At 35.4% G+C, this 26,924-nt stretch overlaps 1 protein-coding gene across 1 annotated transcript in view; it reads left to right on the top strand.

The window, feature by feature from the left end:
• LOC121410460 overlaps nucleotides 1–25,400 on the top strand; it is a 38,056-nt gene extending 12,656 nt beyond the window's left edge. The window contains exons 12-25 of the mRNA XM_041602563.1: nucleotides 481–1,107; nucleotides 1,599–1,856; nucleotides 2,544–2,647; nucleotides 4,199–4,454; nucleotides 4,830–4,943; nucleotides 17,730–17,860; nucleotides 18,340–18,486; nucleotides 19,209–19,596; nucleotides 19,957–20,153; nucleotides 21,663–21,827; nucleotides 22,312–22,421; nucleotides 23,439–23,701; nucleotides 24,126–24,195; nucleotides 24,793–25,400. Coding sequence (XP_041458497.1) covers nucleotides 481–1,107; nucleotides 1,599–1,856; nucleotides 2,544–2,647; nucleotides 4,199–4,454; nucleotides 4,830–4,943; nucleotides 17,730–17,860; nucleotides 18,340–18,486; nucleotides 19,209–19,596; nucleotides 19,957–20,153; nucleotides 21,663–21,827; nucleotides 22,312–22,421; nucleotides 23,439–23,701; nucleotides 24,126–24,195; nucleotides 24,793–25,339 — 3,377 coding nt within the window. The 3' untranslated portion in view covers nucleotides 25,340–25,400. The remainder of the gene's footprint in view (nucleotides 1–480; nucleotides 1,108–1,598; nucleotides 1,857–2,543; nucleotides 2,648–4,198; nucleotides 4,455–4,829; nucleotides 4,944–17,729; nucleotides 17,861–18,339; nucleotides 18,487–19,208; nucleotides 19,597–19,956; nucleotides 20,154–21,662; nucleotides 21,828–22,311; nucleotides 22,422–23,438; nucleotides 23,702–24,125; nucleotides 24,196–24,792) is intronic.
• The last annotated feature ends 1,524 nt before the right edge of the window (nucleotides 25,401–26,924 follow it).

The raw sequence follows: 26,924 nt of genomic DNA, 5'->3' as shown, positions 1-26,924 counted from the left end.
ACCTTTGTATTGAGTTGCATTATCTAAAGGCCTGGTCACACCGCCCGAGCGTTGTTGGAGCGTTCATGGAGCGGAGAGAAAAAAAAATGATCACCGCTCGCTACCGTTCACCATTTTCGATTTCGATTTTTTTTTTCGATCGTTGTTTTCGATATTCCCCAATTTTGTGAGCGAAATTCGACCCTCTCTCCCTACCGCTCCACGACCGCTCCAACAACGCTCGGGCGGTGTGACTTAGGCTCCGTAACACAAAGATTAATGATCAATCGCTAAATAGACTGACCAATCAGTATCAATGTTACACGCGCATTTGGTTTAAAATACTGACCAGGGACCAATCAGTAAGATTGTTTCATAATTGCAATCGCTTGCAATCCATCGCAAACATTTGTGTTACGGAGCCCAGGCATTTATTACGTACGTAAATAAAACATGGAGATCTATGACACGTTTTAATTGTTTTTTTTTTTTTGCTTTCAGGTAATGAATGTGTTGAGAAGTTGGAGTTGCGAAATAATTTCCTAGCATCGTCTGATCCTAACCAATCATGTCCTAATGTACGAGCTATTTATACACAATTTTTCTATTCTTCTTCGCTCAGAGCAATTGCTTATAGTTCACCATCAAATGGGTATCTCTTTTCCATTGATCTACCTTGGTATTTATTCTCCTTCTCGTATGGTAATACCATTGCTGGTCTTCGGATATCGGTCATCGTAGATAACTTCCTATTAGGACCACCAAGCAGACGAAGAAAGCGATATGTAGTCCCTATCTTATACGAGAGAGATTACTTTGATATCACACAAAATGGAAATGACCTTGTTCGCATACATTTCTTGGATCCGGTTTCCATAACATCTCAACAGTTCTACATCAGTTATGAAAGTCTTGAGAGCAGCCAGGAGACATTTCCACCGGAAGGACCGGTTACCTTAAGATACTTAGAATGTCCAACTGTAATAGACAGAATCAACGATACTATGTGTTTCACAATATATGATCAATGGCGTGAGGTCGAGGAGGAATTAATAGAGTTGGGTTGCACGAGAAGAACTTCTCCACTCTTCAACCTTTATCAGAACTGCTTAGGGATAAAGGATGAACGTGAGTGTTACAATCTGGCAACCGTTTGTCACTACAAATATTTGCATTCGAACCTGGGTTTACAAGTCACTAGTCATGACGTTTCTTAATCACTTTAACAAGGATATATTCTCGTACACCTCAAACTCTCAAATGCGTTAAGAAATACATTTCAGGGGTGGGGGAGGTGGTGTCACTCAAATGAATCATGCCCATTATTTCGTTTGTGTTATACAATTGTTTCTAATGGCCACATTTAGTATCTGAGTATCTGTCTGGATCAACATATGTAAGTTGTAAACCGTCCGAATTAAAGTTGATAAATCCATTAATAATTCAAGATCAATTTGTACTCAAATGTCGATGGAATATACTCTTTTAACTGACAGCAATACACATTTGACAAACATCACGTCGTCTGATATAATTCATGGCCACCACAATTGCTGATATTCATAATATATATATTTGCCCAATAATAAGATATTTTTTCTTTTTCATTATTTGTTCAGCTCTTATGGAACTTCCACTCACCATCCCTGATATAAAAGTTGATGACAACTTTACCCTTCGTTGTCCTATAACGGGGGACTTGCAATCTTACTGGATGAAAAGGACCAGTAGAGAAGACGTATTACCCTTTGTGAGACAGTCTCCCATTCTACAATTTGAATTTTTCAACTCTCAAAATCAAGGTTATTACTTCTGCAGAGGAGTTGGAAGTAATAATCAAACTCTGGAAACAGAACCCGTATTGCTCGCATATAAAGGTAAACATCTGATTAACATCCCAGTTATTTGATAAAAACCTAACGAAAGAAAGCTTGTCATAAGTAAGATAAGTAAGATATTGGCTTCGTATGGAAAAACCTTTTTTTCTTTCAAATCAAAGACTAATCCCAAAGCGGTTGGAGCATTTGCCATTTTTTTTCAAATCTGTCCGTTTTACTCATTTGTGTTTTTTAAGATGTCGAGAAAAGTTTTAGATGTTGTCATGCATGGTGTTATCAAATTTATGTGGAAAATATATGGCAAATTTCACTTATTTACATACAAATCTATATTGACATAATGCATCGTGAAGTAAACTTCCATAAATTATTTTCCATTCCTACGACTCAGCATTTGCTGGTTATGATTATTCCTTTATCATTATCATATTCTTCCTTATCATAATGACATGACGATGATGGCAAATTTCACTTATTTACGTACAAATCTATATTTACATAATACATCGTGACGTAACTAACCTCCATAAAATATTTTCCATTCCTACGACTCAGCATTTGCTGGTTATGATAATTCCTTTATCATTATTAAATAATTCCTTTTTTTGAGTTATCGCCGTTAGTGGTACATATTACCATTTCATGCTCACATATGGGTATTATCACTATGTTCAAATCTCTTTATTGCTAGAAAATGAGAAAGTGTTTCTTTTTCCTTATCAACAGCATCTGAGTTTACAACGCTAGGATTCTCGATAACATATGATCGACCCTATATAGATATCGACGATCCCATCTTCCCAGATTCTTCATTTGACCTTCTTTCTCCTGTAAGTATCTATACAAGTTAATTACAATAAGGGCAATGCTAATCATTATTGATGATGGTATTGATCATGATGATGCCATAGTTACAATATCATGACAGTGATGGTGGTTATGGTGATGATTTTATGATTATAATCACTGTGGTGATTATATCATGATTATAATCACATGACGATGATAGTGGTGGTGGTGATATGGTGATGATGTCATGATTATGACATGACGATGATAGTGGTGGTGGTGGTGGTGGTGATATGGTGATGATGTCATGATTATAATGACATGACGATGATAGTGGTGGTGGTGGTGATATGGTGATGATGTCATGATTATAATGACATGACGATGATGATGGTGGTGGTGGTGGTGGTGGTGATGATGTCATTATTATAATGAAATGACGATGGTGGTGGTGATGTGATGATGATGTCATGATTATAATGACATGACGATGATAGTGGTGGTTGTGGTGGTTGTAGTGATGATTGATGATCACTGTGGTGATGATGTCATGATTATAATGACATGGTGATGATAGTGGTGGTGGTGGAGATATGGTGATGATGTCATGATTATAATGACATGACGATGATGATGGTGGTGGTGGTGGTGATGATGTCGTCATTATAATGAAATGACTATGGTGGTGGTGATGTGATGATGATGTCATGATTATAATGACATGACGATGATAGCGGTGGTGGTGGTGGAGGCGATGGTATAGTTACAAAAGGATGATGAATATAACCTGGGTCCCGTAACACAAAGGTTAACGATTAATCATACGCTTTTTACGATCATTATTGTAGTTCATGCAATCGATAGTAAAAAAAATGTTCTTGGCTTTAAATTTGTGTTACGGGCCTCGGGACAAATCGTGTATATGAATTTTCTGCCCACTTAATTCACGCTCAATATTCATATTTTGGAGGTTAAAGTGATATTCATTTAATTCAAAGGCACACTCGTTTATGTGTACATCCAGTCACGCAATAGTCCCATGCTGTTGATATTTGTAATCTCAATACACCAGCCTTTTTGTTCATTGTCAGGGAGGTTATAACTACAGTATATTAATTTTCATACTTTCTCTAGTTGGACATGAATGAGTGTTATTGTCGACTAGTGAGGTGATGATTCTGGTTCGAATAACAGGACCCTATACTCTCAGTCTTACCATGGACCTATTACGAATAGGTAATAGGTCCATGGTCTTAATGAACACCAGACCCGACACCAGACTACATGTGGAAAATAAAAATTAGACGAGAAGTGTGGTATTCCCGCTTTATCAAAAGTGCGGATCCAGGATTGTCTGAGGGGACAAGAGAGCTAGCTAGACCCACTTTTCTTCAAAAATTCTGACAAGCATGAAAAAAAAATGTTGATCTGGCCTTCAAAATTCTCTGACAAATAGGGGAGAATAACTTTTCAACCAGTTTTTCATAGTCCTTTAATTCCCACAGTTTTTACTTGTTTTAAGGCACGCCTAGCCCCCCCCCCCCCCATACGTGCCTGATCGCTGATCTTGCTGCGGTTTTTATCTTTCTTAGGTTCGCATTGCACTGTTTCGTGATTCAACGATCTGGCAAATGCTCGTAGGTGGTGGATTAGGCTTTGGTGGGGACGTACCAACTATCATCAATACTCGAAATGGTAGTATGATCGTTGACTATCAGGCTACTTTTTCCAATGCAAATGGAACTGATCTTATTGAGGAAGTAACGACAGCTTTGAGGGATAATCTTGGGAGTTCTGACGCCACTCCTCGTGATCTTATTCTCGATTCCATCACTGTTGGAAGTGTTTGTAAGTGCACTTTTAATATAAAACATAAATATAGACTGTCCATGTATTTCACATCTTCTAGTATCATATTGAAAGAACCCCCTGCAGTATTATGATATTTAGTTTGTAAAGTAATATATGTATGTTTCCATTTTATTTGAAAAAAATTCAAACAGCAAAATGTGGGCTAGACACATTCTCTCATGTACATGTGTCCCTCAGTAGTCGCTACAATACACATGCGCCAGAATGATGACTTTTGTCCAACTGTTTCCAAAAAGTAGTCTTTGCGCGCCTGTAAGTCTAACAAATGTTCCACTCGCCTTTTAGGATTGGATTAAGGGTGGTATAGATTTGAAAACTGATACGTTCGGACCATTGTATTGTTTCCTTTAGCCGCGTGTCCTGAATCAGTCTACGTTGGAAGTGAAGGTACATTTACATTCCCATCAGTCGGTTTAGGACAGATATCGGAGAGCGTGGAACATTGCCCTGTATATACTGGAAATAGTAAGTATACTGAATGTAATTGTATTGATCCTGCTGTCCAGGGATTGTCAGTGTGTCGATCATGGTTTTAACGAGTGTAAAATTCACGACTGAGACGATGATCCACAGCATTTATATTGTGTCATTTAACTGTTAAAAACATTCAAAGGCGCAGAGACAAAGCGCCAATATGAAAACTCGTGCGCCAATAGAGAAATCAGTCACTTCTCTCACTCTTTTTGGTATTTATCCAATCATGAATCACAGTTTCAAAGACTGAATTGCACATGGATATACAAAATCTAAAAAAAAATAAACTACACATATATCACAGACTGAATGCAATAAATAACATACTACTGCGTATTAAACCATACATATCATTTACGATAAAGAGTAATGTAAAGCACATTCATATTTAAAACAAAGAAGAGGAGGAGGAAGGAGAAGAAGAACAATAACATAGAGATTACACGTAAGCAATTTTGAGAATTACAATTCCAATTTTGCAAGTGAAAAACGGGCATGATCCCGCCATCTGATTTACATGTAAAATAGTCTTTTCTATGAAGTGTCTTTAATAAGAAGATAAATCATGAGTCCTTTAGCTAATTAGATAAAAAATTTCGGAAATTCTTATCAACGAGAAGAGAAATTAGCGCGTAAATGAAGCTATATTTGAGGGATATTGATGATATTTAGGGTGAAATTATTTTTCACATTGAAATTCGGTCTATAATGTTTTAACAATGTATATACCATAATTCATTAATGAAACATGATTCAAAAGTAGAAAACATTCTTTGTACCGGCCGAGAAGAAGAAGAAAAAGAAGAAGAGAAGAAGGAGAAAGAGAAGAAGAGGAAGAAGAAAAGAAGAGGGAGAAGTATAAGTGGGAGAAGGAGGGGGGGGAAAAAGAGTAAGAAAAAGAAGTTGGAGAAGAAGAAGAAAACAATGAAAAAAGAAGAAAGTTGAAGAAGAATAACAAGAAGATAAAAGATCACATAATATATTGCAAAATGAGAATACAGGCACTGATATGTACAAGGTAAAATTTTTAATTTGGCAATTATAAAAACACAATAACAAAATTCATTTAAAAATTTCAAATAAACATGTTTAGAAATAGAATTGATATTACGTAAGGGTAAAGTTCATCTACAGGTCACTTTTCTTTATCAGTATAATTTAGAAATTAGATGAATCTCGGCCGGTATAAAGAATGTTTTCTACTTTTGAATCATGTTGCCTGTTTCATTAACATGATTAATGAATTATGGTATATACATTGTTAAAACATTATAGACCGAATTTCAATGTGAAAAATAATTTCACCCTAAATATCATCAATATCCCTCAAATATAGCTTCATTACGCGCTAATTTCTCTTCTCGTTGATAAGAACTTCCGAAATTTTTTATCTAATCTATTATGGTATATACATTGTTAAAACATTATAGACCGAATTTCAATGTGATAAATAGTTTCACAAACAAAAGCAGAAATTAGAATATGGCAAAAAATATAAATTGTAGCCCTGCAAGATGTAAGGATGTAGGAAGATACCCGTCATTTTCAAGATTTCCAAAACATCAATAGGTCTGTCATTTTCCCCGCTCGCATCAATTATTTAGTTTTTCCCTATTTTGTTCATGATCACAAGCCTAGAATTTCCCGTTTTTAGGTCGGAATAACAACAATTTTCTGCTCGCAAGAATTATTCACTTGATACACATCTTGTTCAGGATCAGAAACATTGCTCAGAATGTTCATGCTATGGATATCTGTCACAAACCTCCTTGCATAGTTCATTTGACTTGATTTTTGTGAAAATCCCGATGTATATACATCAGTGAGCACACAATACTCGAAAAATGAGAAAAAAATGCAAATGAGAAAAAAGTTCAAGGCCTTGGCCCCACTCTGTGCCATATCGAATGGTTTTTTGGTGTGCGCAGCTTTTGGATAGTGTTACTCTGAAGCCATGTGCGAAGTTTCATGAAATAACTGTTGGCAGAAGTAACGACAAAAATCGTCCATGAAACAAACCCTCATTTCAAAATGTTGACTTCCTCTCTCATAGACTTGTGTACATTATGGGTGCATATGTTAACGAATAAGTAACCCCTTATTTAATATGGTGGAACTTTTTTTCAAGGCTGTCTTTAGCAATGTCGTTTGGCAGTAATGTTTATCAACCTATGGACAAAATTCTGTGCAAAAATGAAATCGATTTGTTTATTTATGGATGAGTGAGCATGCATCAAAATGGGAAAATTTGTATTTTCAATGTCACAGACGCATTTTAAAGTAATTATTGGGGGCAAATTCGGTTTCAAATTTAATGTGACTTTAATTGCTGTTTTTATCATCCATCATTTCTATCACCACGCACTTTCCGAATTTTAAACATTTTCATGGTTGAGCGAGCACAATCGAAAACTTAGAATGAATACTCTTTATACTGCATAAATGTATTCTTTTCCTTACAATTTCTCAGGATCAGTTGAGTGTATGGACAAATCAGTGGTGGATCCAGAATTTTAAAATGGGGGAGGGGCCTATAATCGGGGGAGCCACCAACATTTTCAAATTTTAACATGATCTAACAAGTTGTAGAGGATACTACCATAAACCCCTATGATACGTCACAATTCAGAACGGTTTTCAAAGTGGGAAGGGGGGAGACTGAGCCAAAAGTTAGGGGGACTGATCATGCAAAAAAATCAAAATCGTAGGGTAATTTTTACATTTTTGTACATGCTTTTGGAAAAAAGTTGGGGCCGAAGCCCCCCCCCCCCCCCGCTTCCGCAGCCCCTGCAATACGATATCAAAATCTGGTCTGAAGTGGTTGAATGATGGATAGTAAAACAGCATAACACCATAAAATTCACCTGAAAACAACTTTTGCCCAACTTTGTTTTTGAACAAACTGAAAAACGACTCTTGTGACTTTTAAAAATTGTCATTTTTAATTCAATCTTTAATTACTCATGCATTTTTTTAAGGATGTTTTATTATATTCTCTCAAATCAAAATACACAATCAGATTCTATAAACAATTTGTACAAACTATTTGAAACATAATTATAAATTATACAATAAATCCATTACAATATAATTATACAACTTATACATCAAACTTCAAAAATACTAGAAATTAATACTAATGCATTTCAGCAATTACAAAATGAAATATTAAAAAAAATGTATGACATGATCAGAGAGAAAAAAAAGATAAAAATGTTGTTCCACCTCCCACCCCCCCCCCTCCCCTCCGTCCCCAGGTTAGGAGCATTCTCCCATTTATGCCTATACTCTACATGGAAGGGACTGCAATTCTCCGTATTGGTTTTTTTTTCTGTGTTTTATTTATTTTGTTTTGTGGCTTTGTCTCTCGTATGTATACCTTTGCCTCACTCTCCCTATTTATTCTTTTTAGATTTTCCCATTTCCTTAAATGAAGAGACATCTTGCCTCTACCTAGCGCCAGCCTTCTTTCTTCCCATTCTTCTTCTTTAAATTTCCTTTTAATTCATCCATGGTTATATGTGCACCCTTTTCCCTCCCTTTGAAGATTAAAAATTTAACAAAGATTAAAAAGTGATTGATTAAGCGTTCTTTTCCTTCGTCCTTTAATTCTACCCCTACAAGAATTTTCTCCCAGCTTAAATTACCCGTAGAAACAAAACCAAACATCTCCTTACAATTATCCCAAACCAGACAAGCATATTCACATTCCCAAAAAAGATGGCGATATGTTTCCTCCTCTTTTTTACAATAACAACAAAGGTTATTTTGTGAGATTTTAAAACGGAACAAGTGATGATTTGTGTAAGCAGTGCCGTGTAACATTTTAAAGTGAAATTCTGTTAGTCTACTGTTCAGAGTACATTGTCTTGGTCTCATAAAAATGTGTTCAATCTTTTCATAAGAGAAACTATATTTGTATTTTAACCTTTCGAAAACATCAGGTATTGAGAAGTTGCATTTCATAAAATTTGCATAAACGTTTTTAGATACTTACTCCTCCATTGACAAAATTCTTTTTCCAGATATAAATGATATTTCTTCCCTAAGAGAAGCCTCTTTGCTATCTATTTTCATATTTCGTTGACTGGAAAAGTTTTATAAATTGACTCTATCAAATAAAAATCATCTATGTTTAAACCCTGTCTTTGGAAGTACGAAAATGGCCTTTAGTTTCCATCATAATCCATAATATGTTTCAATCTGTAAATATTTTTTTCATATATTTTTTGGTTAAATATGCATTTCCCTTCAATTCGTACAAATTTATTGTTAAAAAATATCTCATTTCCTTTAAATGTTTCAGATTTTAAACGAAAATCCTTCGTCTCTATCCATACTTCTAACAAATCTATATAAAATTGCGGCAATGCTATCTCCAACAATCCAAGCAAGTAATGACATGAAAATATAAAATTTCCTCCCAGATGTTTTGTGGCATAATTGAAATATTGTTTCCATTTCACTGCATTATTTTAGTTTAGTCTTTTAATCCACATAACTCTCTGTGCCTTTATTAACCATTGAAAATTCATCATTTTCAAGCCACCTTGATGGTAATCTAAATACATCGTTCTGTTGTTAATCTTATTTCTGCCATCCCACAAAAGTAAAATTCAACTGATCAAGCTCAACATAAACCCATTCTGGAATTGGTGTAAGAGATGCCACATATATGAATTTTGAAAAGATAAACTGCTTTAATAGTTGTATTTTGCCCATCAAAGTTAAATCTCTTTGCTTCCACCAGTTTAACAACTTCTTTATTTTACTTAATATTTCTTTATAATGTTTTATACATAGCAATGTTTTCCCGACTTTCAATCTTTCTTTTACTTCTACATCTAAAGAAAAAAATACACCAAGAATCTTTATAAAATCCACCTTTTGGCCAAAAGATAAATCATATGATTTTCCTTGGGAGGAACCTAATAATAAAACCTTCGTCTTATCGTTATTAACTTTGAGTCCTGACACTTTTCTGAATTTTTCTAAAATTTCTATTACTTTTTTTACTGAATCTAGATCTCGGACAAATATAGACATATCATCTGCATACATAACCTAATGTTTGATGTAAAAATTTGTGGGATATCGAATCAAAGGCTTTTTCTAAATCAATTGCTATCATATACCCAGGGATATTATTATATAACGTATGAAAAAGCATATCATCAATTAATCTAATAGCTTCTCCTATATTCCTGTTTTTAATGAATCCTATTTGATCTGCTAACACAACGCTCTCCAAAACCTCTTTAATTCGTTTTGCTAAAACTTTGGATATGATCTTATAATCTGTATTCAATAACGAAATGGGTCTATAATTCTTTACGTAATGTGGGTCTTTCCCTTCTTTAGCTAATAAAATAATAATTGCTTGTTTTTGTGATGCCGAAAGTTCTCCAAGAACAAAAGCTTCATTGAATGCCCCAATCAATACATCCTTTATTTCAGCCCAAAATGTACAATAAAATTCAACTGCTAACCCATCGTTTCCAGGGGATTTATTTTGCTTCATTTCTTTCAGTACCGAAATACACTCCTCTTCTAGTATATCCCCTTCACAGCTTTCAGAATCTTCAGATGATAACGTTGGTACATTTTTAAAGAAATCCCTAAAATCTCCCGTGTATTCCCTTGCATAAAGGTGGGTATAAAATGATTTAATTTCATTTAAAACTTCCTTCTCATTTTCAGTAATTTCTCCGTTAACCTTAACTAATTTTGTTATAGTACTTTTCTTTTTGTTAGATTGTAATAGTTGACTAAAGTACCTTGTATCCCTTTCTCCACTTTCGTACCATGTCGCACGAGACCGAATTTTAATACCTTCATTAATGTAATCGTAACTGTCTGCAAGTTCTTTCCTTTTCTTTTCTATCTTTTTAATTAATTCTTCATCTACTGAATTTACGCAACTACTCTCTAAACATTCCAATTCCTTTTCGAGAGATTCTTTTTCATTTTTTTTCCTTAGCCAGTTTTTTTCGAAAAAGTTCTTGTGAAAGACATTATTTTCATTTTCAAATAATCCCATACAACTCTTCTATCTTTAACTTCTGTTTTTATTTACTCCTTTAATGTAAGTATTTCTATTTTCATTTTTTTCACATATTCTACATTACCACAAAGGCTATTATTAAATTTCCAATAAGAACCATTCTTTTTACGCATTTCCTTCTCAATTTTATCAAACAAAAACATAAATATAGCTGAATGGTCAGGAGCTATAGATGGTAAAATTTTGCACCTAATAACAACATTTACAAAATCATATGATATTAGCCAATGATCTAATCTGCTTTTCCTAAATGGATTATTCTTAGTGAAGGTAAATTTTCTTTTCAATGGATTTCTCTTCCTCCATATGTCTATCAATTGTAGTTCCTCCATAAAATTTTCTTCTTCTTTACTAACCTTATCATGTAATTTTTGTTTCACTGTTCCATTATAATCTAAATCAGAATTCATTATATTAAAATCTCCTCCCATTAAAACAGGTTTGTTACAATTATTATTTTTTTTAACTTTATAATCATATCCTTTAAAAATTTTATTTGATGATTTTCTTTATCCCTCGTCGGTAAGTATACATTACAAAGGACCATTCTATGTCCTTGGATTTCACAATCAATGAGTATGTATCGCCCTTCGTCATCTTGTTTTATATTTATAAGTTTAAAGTCTAGCGAAATTTTGATAAGAATGAGTACTCCTTTGCTGTGATTTGTTCCATGACTATAATAACATGACCCATCCCACCCAGAACTCCATCTATCCTCTACTTCTTTTGTACTATACGTCTCCTGTAAAAAAATTACATCCCCTTTTCTTTGCACCATTAAAGTATTCGTCCCCTTTTCGAGCATTCTCTTATTCCTCTAACATTTAAGGAACAAAATTACAATTTAAACATCTATTCATTAAAAAAATCTAAAAAGATCATTCCACCATTTTTTTGTATAAAAACTAAGATTTTCACTATGCTATTTATAGGGAGAGTGAGGATTGGATTTCCTAGTGTAACTGCAGTACATAATTGAATGATAAAATCTAATTTATTGCGACATTGTTTAAAACAAAAATGAATGTCGATTAATTCGAGTATTGTTATCCCTTCCATGTAGAACATTATCTCTAAAAATCCTAAATAAGTTGCTCGTAATTCCTGCAGGTAAAAAAAAAAGGGAAGAAATCCCATCTATACGACCCTCTCCAAAGCAGCACTCCCTCACAGCTCACCCTACTTCACAGGTTGCTGTAGTATTTCCAATAATAAAAATCTACCCCTTCTTGACTTTTTTCTTTGTCTTATTAAATATAAAGAAATAGCTGTCAATAAGATTAATAATGAAAAAAAACAACTGGCATTCAATCAGCATATCCCACATTAATAAGTTAAATTTCAAACTTATATCTACTAAGCCAGAATATTTTTTCTTGTTAATAAGAACTTATATGATAGAAACAAGGGGACTAGGAACGCCCGGGGACCCTGCTCGGCCGCACCAACTCAAACACGCAGTTGCCACTACCCCACCCGCATTGCCTCCGCCGGTAATACACAGACTATATCCCCGACAAAAACAACACAAGTAAACAATGACACGTGCTCCATTGAAACATAGCCAAACAAGGCCCCAATTAAGGCACTCCCAACCCCCAGTCTCTATAGATAAAAAAAATCAAACAGTCCTGAGATTCACCTTTCTGTAACTAAATACCCAATTCCTATATAACAATGTACAAAAGCTAGTCCTGATATTGGATTCCATATTAGCATATTAAAGGGTTATACTTAAAAGAGAAAAAAAAAAAAAAACACACACTAGTTTCCATATTAATGTCAGGAATAAAGGACAAAATACTTATGTGGCAATAAATTCCACTGCTGGTAATGTACCTAATCTGGTTCAAATCAATAAACCATGCAGTTTTGGACATTGTATCGAGGATATCCTCCTTTTGACTATTTAGTTCCATCTTACATAAAGGAACACCTGGTATTCTTTTCTTTCTTAAAAACTAAGCAAACAAACACTTGGAGCATACACGAGCCAAAAAATATGAAAAAGCAAACTAATAATAGGCATGTTCCACATCTTGAAATTGTTATACATTCTCTAAACTTTTCCTTTTTAAATATATGAATGCTCTATACAAAATGTCTAAACTGCGGTATTCAACATGCTGTTCTTTCGTAAGAAACTCAAGACTTACGTCCCTTTCTTCTTGTGAATGTGAGAAACAAAGTCAGTATTGCTCGTTGATATAATTTCACCAAGTTGTATACACATTTTAGTTTACTTAATTAATGCAAGGTTGAAAATGAGATACAATCTTGCTCAACTCACCAATAATGCTTTCATATATTGTTGTTTATACCCCTACTAATCAATCACTCCATTTCCATCATGAACGCAAAAGCAATCATCGTTTCCCTCTTTTCAATATTACACAACAATCCTCTCGTTGGTGAGAATATATCATGGCATTGCCCTTTGATTGTTTCAGATTCAAACCTGCATTAATAAGAAAATCTTTATTGTTCCCTTTTGAAATCTAAACAAGTAAGCTCTTGTAATATACAGAAAGTATTCAAGTAACATTATCACTAGACAAATTTCAAACCTATGGTTGTTGGACCATCGTCAGAAATAACATTTCTACGTCCGTTATGCTCAATATATATATATATATATATATATATATCATTGCAAAGTTGCAGTAATGTTGCAAATGTTGTTGTTTATAAGAAACTCTCAAGAATTGTGATTTTTTCATATTGCTGAAAAAATAGAGATCCAAACCGTTACATATTTGTTTGAATTCACTTTGGTTTACCCAACTGATGCAAGCATGAATAAGAGATGCGACCAAGCGCAACTCCTAACGCAAGTCACCATACCTCAATCAATGCCTCATGTTCCTAATAATAAACAAACAAAAAAACTTCAGTGTCTCTCTGGTATTTGTGCAACATTCCTAAAGCATGCATGTGAGCATGCTGATGGCCATTTCTCTAATTCTATTGGCCTAATTTGTGTAATGAAGAACAAAAAAAAAATGCTTGCTTATAGCAAGCAATACAATACTTTGTGTTCCTAATCAATGCTTCAAGACAATAAACTTGCATTTCTTAATACATTTCAGGCTACTCTTTTATTTCAAATTCATCCTTGCATCTATTGGGGGAGAAGAAAAGGAAACACTTTGTTGTTCCTTTTTAATAACCAAACATACAGACACTTAAGCATACATACTCCTGCTATTCATCTATTAAACACATTACAACATGAAAGCTTTCCATCTCAAGAATTTGCAGTCCTTTTCAAAATTCTCTTTTTTTAATTTCTACTGTACCTAAGTACAAGAATGACTGGACTGCTTATTTTTTGTAGGGTACTCTCAAGAGTTATTTCTTTTCACCTACTGGATTAATAACGCATTGAAAATTCAAGGTGTTATTTGTTTCTATATAGTGTCACTTTGGTAATTCATAGAGGATGAAACGAGAAGCGATCATGCGCAACTCACCATACAATAATTTTAGTCAAGTTAATGCAATGTTTTGTACCCAATCAATGCCTCGAACTCTCCAAATTCCATCTTATGGTTCTACTTTTAAACAAAAACTTCGTATTATCCCTCCTTGAATATGAGCAACATTCCCCGGGACAAGCAATATTAATAGTGTTGATCCTGTATAAATAGGCACTCCAATTCTATAGGCCTTATGAGAAAGAAATGCTTATCTAACATTAAATACTTCTAACAATCAATACGATGCTTTACGTTCCAAATAATCGTTCTTCAAAAGAATAAACTTTGCATTTCTTGGGAAAGATATTTCAGGATATCCCCCTTCAGATGTTCCAAATTCATCATTGCATTGATTGGGGGAAAAGGATACACTGTTATTCCTTTTGATTTTGAAATCTAACCAAATAGGCACTTGCAACTATTCAACAAACATAATAGGTTTACATTTACAACAAGAAAATTTGCCATTCTTGAGGATTTGCAACATTTTTCAAACTTCTCTCTCTTATTTTTAACTGCCACTATATGCCTGATACAAAATGGCCGGACTGTGTGATTTCTTTTTACAAATACTCTCAAAATATATGCCCTTCTATTCTACTGGCTTTGAAAATAAACATAAAAATGTCATAAGAGTTGTTCATTTGTATAAATTCACTATAGTCTACTCCGATAATACAAGGATGAAAAGGATGTGCAATCATGGGCCACTCCCTACCGCAAGTCACTGCGATGTTCATTCAATACCTGAAACATTCGCCATTTCGCCCTTTAAACAAAACTTCGTTGCATACAATAGACCTCTAACCGGATAGCGAAATAGGCCTATTGACAATTTTATTCTTCATTTTGGTTTTTATTTGTTCAAGCAAGGATGAACAGCGACATACAAGCGGAGGTTATATGTATATATATTCAAAATGATACCCAATATTGCAATGAACACATCCATTTCTAAAGAGACTAAGTAATTATCTTCTGATACTAGTTACCCTCCAAAATGTGCAATTTTTCTCTAAAAAGTATAATTTCTACTAAAACACTAAAATTATCCATTTCAGTAATCCTTGCCTGAACCAGGCAAAGGGGCGCCCTGTATTTCTCTTTGGGATTTAAAACAAATTGCACAACGATATGAAAAACATGTATCTCACAATAAAAACAAATGACTTAAGTACTGTATACTTAGCAAGCAAATGAAAAAAAATATTGTACAGCTATCAAACAGCACTTCCCTTTCTGTACAATCCTTTTTACTCTTTTTTTTTGGATGTTGCTACAGTTTACCAGGACCTCCGTTGCCTATAAACATCAGTTTCACGTATAGTTTAATAAAGGATATCATATCTAAAATCAAATCACCTTTTTCCTAGATTTACCTATATAGACTTTGCAAATAAATCGTTCTTTCTATCTACGTTTCCAAGCACTTTCTTTCTCTGGCAATTTCCCAGAAACTCTTTACACTTTCTTATTAAGTAAGTTTCTTTTCTGTGTCCACCATATATACTGACCCCCCAAAAAGTTTTAAACATTTGGTCTCATTATCCATGTTATCCATACTAACCATCCTAACCAATACTCAAACAGATATGAATAAATGTCTATTACTCTCAAATAAAATTTATATCTCACATCTTGAAGCAAGTTTCCTTTTGATACTGTGTGTCGAAATAAACAAACTTCACTTACAATGTTTCAGCATCTCCGTCTTCACAGTTTATTTCCAACGATGTATTTCCCAAGTGCTTCAGGAGACCAAATAATCTGATGGAGTTGAAGATAATTTCACAGGATTTTCCTCTTGAATTTGAATATTTTTAATCGCTTTTTTTTCTGCATAATCTAATTTTCCTTTCACGCTCCCCTCGTCGCTGCCTTTAACGCCTCGACCTGGCTCCTCCTTTCCATTCTCACCCTCCGAGATAGATCATCCGTTATATACATCCTCGTATTTTTCAAGAGATTCGCCCTCTGCTGAATAGACACCTTATCCGCATAACGTAGATATCTTACTTTGATTGGCCTTGGTGACGTTCCGGCTTGGACACGGTGTATACGTTGGTACTCGATACCTTCCACCTCCTGCTCTGTGAACTGTAGTTTATTTATCATAAACTCTTTCATTGTTTCTTCCACATTTTCATTTCCTCCTTCTCTTGTTACCTTTTCAGGCACCGGTACATTAAGGAATACCAAGTTCTCTCTTGCTACATAGGTTTCCATTTTGTCGAGCTCCTCCTTATTTTCTTTTTCGGCGATAGCCATTTCTTCTTTTAGCTTTTCCATTTCCTGTTTCATTTCCTTCAGCTCTATGGAATGATGTTCAACAGTGGCAACCACCTCAGCGCATTGTTCACGTATCAGCTTAATTTCTTTCAAAATTTTGTTTTCCAAAACCGAAAAACGATTTTCAAATTTAGTTGACTGTTCATTCAACATAAGCTGAATAGCCGGTAAAATTGCCGCCTCAGAAGAAAGAGGGTTGGTTGGCGTTTTAGCAGGGCGCGGCCGCTTCCCCCTTCCAGATTCCATAGTTCTCGTTCTTTCACTCGTGTTGCCGCGTGTTCCTCACAAAATTTTCTTATTCCAATTACACGTGGGTGAGCTGTTTTGGAGCCGCTGCAAGGTTGCGTCTTCACTCGGCGAAGGTCATGATGCGAGTGCATGACTCAACCTATCGATCTCACTTTTCCTCAGAAGTTGCTTAATGAGTGCAGAAAACCACCTATGAAATCTCATATCTCAAACTAATTTGGTTCAAACGTTACAGCAATTTGATTTAGGGGGGACTTACTTTTTTGTTGTGTATATATATCATGTATTATGTATGGGTGAGGGGTGTGTGTCGGGGTGAATTTGTTTGTTTTGTGCGATCGATCGTCTTTGTAATGTTGATTTATGACTCATTATTTTGCCCCCGTCTATAAAATAGATCGACGCCCCTGACACGTACCATCCATCTATCTCTCAATTTCTTTTATTCTTTGCAAAACAAAACATCCGCGCACACATTCCATACATGTACGCACACCCTCCCCACACACACACCGGCCCATCACTCTCGCTTAATGTACGTTCTTTTTTTTCCAATACAAAACCTACATAAATACACCAACACCCCACACACATACTCTCTCCCTCTCTCCCTCTCTTTATAATTACTATTATTATATCTGTATTCTTTTTTGCAACATATAAAACCCACATTTCATGTTGTTTTCTCTTCAGCTCCTGTACCTCGAGCCAGAAGGACTTGCTTGGGTGATTTCATTACCCAAGCTTACTGGGCCGACCCTGTCCCCTCTGAATGCTTCGACGAAAATGATAATACTAATCAAGTCCTTGATGACATAGCGAATGTGAGTTATGACAGCATTTCCTACAATAATTTAATCTCTACATGATTAGGACGCAAAATATCATTGCTTGTATCAATAATTCATTACCATGCATTGCTGAGAAGGATCTGACAGATATGGATAGGTTATCCCTCTCAGAACTCTTAATGAACCATTCAGTACTTGGACGTGACTGATAATCATAATTCAGTTGGCGACAACATTGATATATACGTGGCTAAATTCGACTATTGAAAATAAAGAATATTATGATTCGTGATATCATGGATTATTATTCACTATTACACTTCGAAGATTCGTCATCGGGATTTTTTTTATATTACGAGCAATACAAGTTATATTGTGAGAACAAAAATGATGTATGAAATTTGATAAAAGGTTAATGGCGCCATTTGGAGGTATTTGATTAAAAATAAAGAAGCAATAATAAAACAAAAGTGATATAAAATGATTTTTTAAATATTTTATTCGTTTCGAAGGCACCCATTTCAAAAGACAACGTAACGGAATACTCAAGTGACCTCGCCAAAGTCACCAATGACACTTCCTCGATCACAGCCGATGGACTTGAATCTATTGCGACATCACTGGAAAACATTGTCAGCGTACAGGACTCGTCAATGGAGGTAGGTATGATAGAATATTCAGATCCCCCACCCTCTCCCTTGTAGGCCTTCTGGACCTGCTATCTATGGGGACCTTTGGGTCCATGCTTACACCCAACTTTCTGATCGACTATGTTGGTAGCTTTGGCTACGATTAGGAAAATACTTTTTTTTTGTCTGAATTTGCAATTCGATGGATATTAGCCCTACGTGTACGAGCAAAATTAATTTAAATTAAATGCACAAAGCTTGTCCGAAATTGCTTTCGGGATTATTCCAAGAGTATCATTTCTATTTCATTCAGAGGCTTTTGTTAATAGACAGAATTAGATCGCTTGTCAAGATGTATTGCACATGGTCTACTAGTGCTGCTCAGTTGCGTCCAACTCCGTCGTGTAACTCTCCTTTGGCTCAGGACAGATAGGCATACGTCAATATGCGACCCTGTCTGGTCCTGATGAAGGATATGTCATTTAGAAAGGATAGCGTAGTAACTAGGTTACTGGACTGTCGTTTTATTTTTCTCTTCACTACACCTTCAGAAAATAAGTTAGGGCCTATAAGGATAACCTAGCGATTCTCAAAAGCGTAATACATTTTTTAATAGTTTAGGTTAGTTTACACGTTCATATCTGAAACTCACAATTTCTGTCCTGCTATCTTCAAATTCAGACTGTCGTTTAGTCTGTTCATAGATGGCTTAAGTGCATTGAGAATTGCTACCGCTTTTTTTTTAATTTCAGGTAACAGTGAACGTGATCAACACTGTCAACAACGTTCTGCAGGTTAGTGACGAGGATTTCGTAATCGCCATCGATGCCGGAGCACCTACTCGCATCCTCGATTCTTTGGAAGATCAACTAACCCTCTTCCAAACCCAGGGTGATGGTTCAAACCTGACTGTCGTTGATGATAGCATTGCCGTAGTGGCCCTGAATATTCCAAGAACAACAGTACAGGGAGGTATCGGGTTTGGAAGTCAAAGTGTTGTTGGATCAGGAAACAATGCTTACAATGAAGTCCTTGGAGAAAACAGTACTATGGTGTTTTTCGATTTAGATGCGATGCCCATTAACGAGTTTGAAGCTGTTGTTAGCCTCCCTAGCGGCATTCTGGATTCCATATCTTCAGGTATTGATTGAAGATAAATTGATATATTAAAGTTCGGGAACTGGATTAGTAATCGAAGAGCATTCAAACATTTGAAAATTTATATATATTTATATGTTATTAAAAACTAAAGAGCTTCAAATCATTGATTGGACCCCATGAAATATTATAATACGATATATACCAGATGAAGAAAATAAAGTATAATGCTTTGAATGGCATATGCCCTCACTGCCATGCGTTTCGTTTGCTTAGAGCAGGGAAAGGACAAAACGTAGACAGAATATCCACTATGAATTCTCATTATGATAATATTAGCACCAATGTGAAATTAACATGATTTTCTTGTGATTTAAACTAGCCTTTTCTTTCAATCACCAGGCGAGAGCATGGTACCAATTACTTTCTTCGTATTCCAAAACAGCCGACTGTTCCAGAGTGGCAACCAACATAACACCTTAGAACCTGGCCGTCGACAAGCCGTTGGTTCTCGAATCATCTCGGCAACCATTGAGGGATTCGATGTCCAGAATTTACCGATGGGACAGGAAATCGAAACCGCCTTCCTGGAACTTAATGTAAATTCCTAACTCCTGTCAATCTTTGCAAAGGTCGAGAAAGTAATTACATGTCAAATACTGCTTTGTCTCTAAATAAACAGAAAGGACAAACAAGATGCATCTCCTGCAACTTAGCCAAAAATGAATGTACAGAGGACTTACTGAAAAGTTTTCAGGTCATGATTTCTTAAAGTAGGAGTCAAATTGTTATTTACTTCCGATGAAATTCTCCCATCTATTCCCTCGACTTTCCGTCCAAATTTTCTTGACAGAGAGAGCAACGAGATAATCCTTAGAAAGGTCAGGTTCCCTTTGCATATCATTTGAATTACCATAAGCGCAAATGCTGATATATGGTAACTATCATCAAACATAATGTTAAGTACGATGCAATAAATTTTAATGTAAACAATGTTGTAATAAATTGTACGCGGTTGTGATTATAGACCTGATTACTAAGAAAACATGAATGCTTATGAGCAAGCAACCGGAGGATCGATGGCTTAAGGTCCTCTCCGGGGGAGCTCTTGCGTTACCAAAGGGCACTAGCAAACCAAGTGGGAAAATAACCAAATAGTTCTGGCCCTCTCTCAAAATATACTGGCGCTGCCCCTCTTGTTTCAGTATCTGGCTGTGATATATAAAAATCATTATTTATCATTATTATTATTTATTCGGCAAATAATACAAAAATACATTTCGGTATAAACAATACAAAATAAGAAATATCAACCATTGGAACGCCAGGGACAGAAACAATTTAATAGAATAAGTGTGGCATGAAGCCTCCTGTCCCAATTCCAATGGTTGATTTACAATGTATATTAATAATTAAAAAATAATAAATTACTCGTAATATGAATCAGGGCCCTCAAGGACAGCAGATTGTTAACTGAGGAAGCCACCCTGTTTAAATAAAACTGAAAATAAATAAATAAAATAAAGGGGTGTAGCGTGCGACATGAGTGATCAAAAACAATATGTGATAAAGATGATGTAAAACAATATGGATGACTTATGGGTAAAGATAAGTGACTCCTTGATCTCTCAGAAACAAACAACTAGAATTATGTTCATAGTTACCATACCATGATTACGGTATAATTAGTGTTACTACAGTAAAAGGTCAGTGAGTAGAAGTAATCTTACCGTTGACCGCTGATATGAAAGTTACCGCCTTTTTTTTTCAAAACTTACCGCTGGAACTTGCACTTGCACATCGATGACTGTTTCAAGCAACTTGTCTTTAACTAGAAATCTTGGGAAAGTGATGCATTGGTTATCGATACTAGTGTGTCACAGTTACGTTAAGAAGGCCTAACACAATATTGAATCGATAAGAAAATGAGGAAAGTGTTGAAATCAAAGGATAATTTGAATGGACAGTGTAGAAATTTTCAAAAAGAGTGAGAGAGCGTTTCAGAACATTAGGGTTGTTAAACAACAATTGTTTTAGTCCAATAATATGCCAATATTTAATATGAATTAATGAGTATTACATCTTTCTACATATTTTTTTTATGGCAGGTCACGGATGACGATGAAACAGTTGATAATAGGTCGTGTGTATTCTGGGAAAAGACCATTATTGGTGGTCAGTGGTCGACGAGAGGGTGTCGACGGGAAGATTTACCGGAGATCGATAGAATACGATGTCTTTGCGATCATCTTACGAGTTTTGCTGTTCTATTGGTACGGGTATTCGACGGATTTTCCGTTTTATTCAAAATGTGTGTAGTGTCATTACGTCATCCAAGTGTGTGTACATTATTAACACAATTGACTTCACGAGGGCTTATAAACTTTCAATAAATAGATCTTTAGTGTTTATCACATTTAGTACTTGATACGATTTTGAATTGTATTATGAATTCGAGGGCGTAATCTTGCATTTTTATTATGATTTATTCAGACGCTATTCTCCACATGTACCCTTTTCATTTCCACGAATATGGGGGTGAAAAAACGTTGAATTTAATCAACGTCGTAGTAACTTCTTCGTTAAACGTTATTTCCTAAACTGCGAAAATAATTAAATATATAACCGTGATAATATATTAACATTATTCGTCTGATAATGCTGGAGTTTTGCTTTCTCGTTTATTCATTCTATACATTTGTTAATCGAAAATGGTATAGTTATTTATTGTTCATGATATGAATTATTTATTGACAGGACGTATCTGGTGACATTAATATTTTTGTTTTGGATATTCTGAGCATGATCGGCTGCGGTATCTCTTCTCTATGTCTCGTCATCCTACTGATCACCTTTATATGTGTTAAGTAAGTGTAACCCTACTCAGTTCCATGTTAGTCAAAATATCTTGATGTAAATCACGCACTATTCAGTGAATGTTTAGACAGATACGGGAGAGGGAAAAGCGATGGCAGATAATGATGAAGACTTAGAACATACTAAAGAAAATGGGAACTGACGCTGTGAACAGTCCCACCACCAGCTACTATAATAGTCATAGTCCAAGATGACCATGCAGGAAATGAGAATGGTTTTGGTTTAGAGATATGACTAGCTTAGATGTTCAAAGATAATGAATCCTCATTAAGAATATGTTTTGGCCAATTTACTTAAAACGATGTAATTTCACTATTTTATTTTAGTGAGAATAACCCGACTTCATCTTAAGTCGGCAAAGTTGTTTTTTTTTTGGGGGGGAGGGCACCATGATCTTGGCAATTATTACTCAACTGTGCACTTTTCAACGAGGAAGGTGAAAACTGGGGAAGCAAATTTCTTAATGTGACGTTTCTTAAAAGATAAACTGGTATGATCCTGTGAACAAAAACCCTGATGATTATCAGTGTAATGTATACATCGAAATGTAAAGGCTGATGGAACCCCTTTATATGCACAATTTAATGTAAATTTATTGCACAAAAATACAATCAACTGATTTTTTAAAGACTGCGTTCTGTGGGGTCAGGAGCCTGTTGCATAAAACTTTTTACCTGAGAAAACCCTGGTAAAAACTGAAGACTAAGGTTAGTCTGATTTATGCCATTGACTTTAACACAAGGCAAAAACTCCGGTAAAAACAACCTGAGTTTTCTCAGGTAAAAAGTTTTATGCAACGGGCCCCTGATTGTATATTTTACATAAAGCGCTATACTGCTGTAATTATTATCAGTATTGTCATTATCATCGTTATCATTATCATCATCATCATCATCATTATTCTGATTGCATTGTCAAAATCAAGTCTATTTTCATTGTTCAACTTTCATTCGTTCTATATGTTCAACTTTTATTCGTTCTATTTTCATTGTTCAACTTTGAAACAGAAAACTCCGAAGCAGTCAACCTCAACGGATCCATATAAATCTATGCTTGGCTTTACTTGGTCTATATCTAGACTTCCTGGTGGGAATTGATCTCCGATACCCAACCATTGGCTGTGTCATTGCTGGGTTCATTCTTCATTTCTTCTTGCTCTCATCCATGGCATGGATGTTAGTAGAAGCTGTCTACATGTATATCCTATTCGTCAACGTTCACAGTGGTACTGTCTCAAAGTACATAAGGACATCAAGTGTCTTAGCATGGGGTAGGTTTGCCTCTTTCTTATCTTGGTCCTCACAGTGCTTCCTCAAAGAGGATTGTCAAAGACCACTGATGTTGTTGAAGACGTAATTATGATTTTAGATTCATTTCAGTACTCCCAAGTTTACTGTACAAATTTGCAAATAATTTTGCCATGTCATTGGCTGAATAATTTTTTTAGTGTGAACATGTTGTGATACAACGCTTTTATTGTTTAACATTCCTATTTCAGATCATCAGAGAACACCCTTTTTAAAGAAATTTGTGAATTCTAGATATTTTCCCAAATTTCGTCGTTTGTTTAGCATGATGATGAGAAAAATAAAACCCCGAACCTCGTCATGTTATTCTCTTTATATTTGATGCAATCACATGTCTTTAGAAAGGGTTAGTGAGTGCATAATGTATATCCCTTTGTATTTCCACAGGTTCTCCGTTAATAGTATGTATCATCATAGTTTGTATCGACAGAGAATTCTATCTTGGAGATAACACATAGTACGTATGCCTGTATGGCACCACTAATATTTTTTCATAATATCTTATATTACTCGTTGGATAGGAGATCCTTAAGTATCACCTTCTTATTGAGTGATGATGCTAATTCGATATACACGGAAAGGGTATATTTTTTAGTCCTATCCACATTAACGACACTGATTATGAAGATTTTTGTAGAATTGAAACGCATCGTTCATTGTAAACACTGGTGTTAAAAATGACACCAATTGTATTAATAGAGGACTACACCCTGAGGTGTTAAAATGACACCCTAGAGATTGAACATAACACCAAAGAGTGTTAATGTAAGAAACCATAGGTGTTGTAATAACACCTATAGGTGTAAAACTAACACCACCAATTTAACACCGGTGTAAAATAACTGATGTGGTCCTCTATGTACACCGGTTAACACCACAGTTTTTGATGTGTTCTCTTGGCTCCATTATGAGGATTTATTAAAAAAAGATACTTCCATGAACGTTGAAAGAAAATAGCATAACAGATGGGAATACAAATAGAAATAGCTACAAAACAAAATCATATTCCTTATACAAAAGTATGAAGATAAACATTTCCCTTATTTCATTGCAGTTGTTTTGTGCAACCAGGACCAGTTCTCTATTACTCCGTGCTCCTCCCCGTAGCCGCCATTGTCCTCATCAATACTATCATATTTATCCTCGTCGCATATCGCTTAACTTGTGGACGGTGGACGATTTCGGCAAACAAAAGCACGGGTGAAGATAAGCGAAGCGAAACATGGCGCCGGCTACAAAATCTGGTGGCTTTCACTCTTCTCCTTGGACTGACGTGGGCATTTGGGTTTCTCGCTATCGGCGGTGCTCGCTCCGTTTTCAATGTGTTATTCCTGGTCTTTAACTCCCTCCAAGGACTATTTATCTTCATCATGTTCGGTCTTAGGCTGAAGTCAGTGCGGAATGAGTGGCTCCGTTTCTTCCGTTGTCAATGTTGTGAAGACGAGAAAAGTCGACGTTCAATTAACTACATGAAGTCAAGGCCATTAACAGGGGGTAAATCTTCAGGACAAACGGAAAGCTCAAGTGCCGGCACTCACGGATCCGCTTTTCCTTTGGATGGGCGCGGTTTGTCTTCAACTACAAGCAGCCAACTTCCATAAACGATTTGTAGATTTACCAAATTTTAAAGGAGAATGAAACCTTTGGACCGAGATAGCTTGTTTGAAAACAGAAAAATCAAAGAAACAGATCAACGAAAGTTTGAGAAAAATCGGACAAGTAATAAGAAAGTTATGAGCTTTTGAATATTGCAATCACTAATGCTATGGAGATCCTCACATTGGCAATGCGACAAACATGTGTGATGTCACTCTTGAACAACTCTCCCCATTACTTTAGTATATATTTCACTTAAATTGCCTCTTTTATTACATCTATCAGTAGAACATGTATTCTTTCTATAGGAGGGCATGTAATACAGATTTTTAAAGAATACATCATGGATAAAGAGTTTGTATCACCATACGAAAAAGCAAAAAGACACATTTTCAGGGTATTTCATAGTCCATCAAAGGGAAAGTTGTTCATCAGTGACATCACACATCCTTGTCGCGTTGCCAATGGGAGGATCTCCATAGCATTAGAGCATGGAGCCAACAGAGATAGCTCTATGATTAGAGATTGCAATAGTCAAATGCTCATAACTTTCTCATTATTTGTCCGATTTTTCTCAAACTTTTTATGTTCTTATTCTTTGATTTTTCTTTCGACACAAGCCTACTTATTCCAAAGGTTTCATTCCCCTTTAAGCTATACAAATTTATATGGCGATTCCAATCAAGTACGACAATTTCTTAAGTGACATTTTGAACGAACTACACGCGGTTAATACCATGGTCACATTTGCTCTACGGCGGCCGTACGGCGAGTCGAAAACAGCCGTTTTATTCATTTTTATTCAAACCACCTATATTTAGCTGGTACAAAAATGTTAAAACGGCTGTTTTTGACTCGCCGTACGGCCGCCGTAGAACAAATGTGACCATGGTATAAAGAATGGTATGTCCAGTTTACGGTGTACTGAGACTCTGAGAGGGCTAAACATGAGCAGAATGTAAATGGACTTAATCCAGCTCGTATGTCCCCTATTACCAAGAATCTTTATGTGGCTTTTCAATTATACTGTAATGATGCTGCGTTTATTTGTAAAATTTTGTGTCCCCGAACATTTCTTTTTATTTAGCTCAAAGTCCGATGGGCCTGTAAAATTTTCATTAAAACATTACCCTATTTTTATTTTCTTTTTTGTTATTAAATACTCCAGAATCAGAGAAACATTAAAGTTAGTGAACCCCATCCAAAAATAAACATATTTAAAAGTGTTCAAGGTCTGCCTTTATAGATATATTGTGAAGTCAGATGATGAAATATTACATTCAATATTATGTTTGTTTCTCTGATGGGCTCACCTGCCATTGTAGCGTTCTTGTCTCCATTCAACACTTCAGGGGCCCGTTGCAGAAAGAGTTGCGTTTAAACGCAAGTCAAAAAATCAATCGTAAGTCCCAAATGCGCACTGTTGATTGGTTGAAAATCAAATTGCGCATGATTTTTAGAGTTGCGATTGATTGCAACTCTTTCTTCAACGGGCCCCTGATGAAGGAGTGCATTTTGTGGTGGGGTTCACTAAATTTCTAGCACACTGTATATCTATACGTAATGACAGAATATTATGGATCTTAATCG

This window comes from Lytechinus variegatus, chromosome 3 (genome assembly GCF_018143015.1).
Source record: "Lytechinus variegatus isolate NC3 chromosome 3, Lvar_3.0, whole genome shotgun sequence".
In the NCBI taxonomy this organism is placed as follows: Eukaryota; Metazoa; Echinodermata; class Echinoidea; order Temnopleuroida; family Toxopneustidae; genus Lytechinus; species Lytechinus variegatus.
This window is presented reverse-complemented; position numbering and strand designations above follow the sequence as displayed.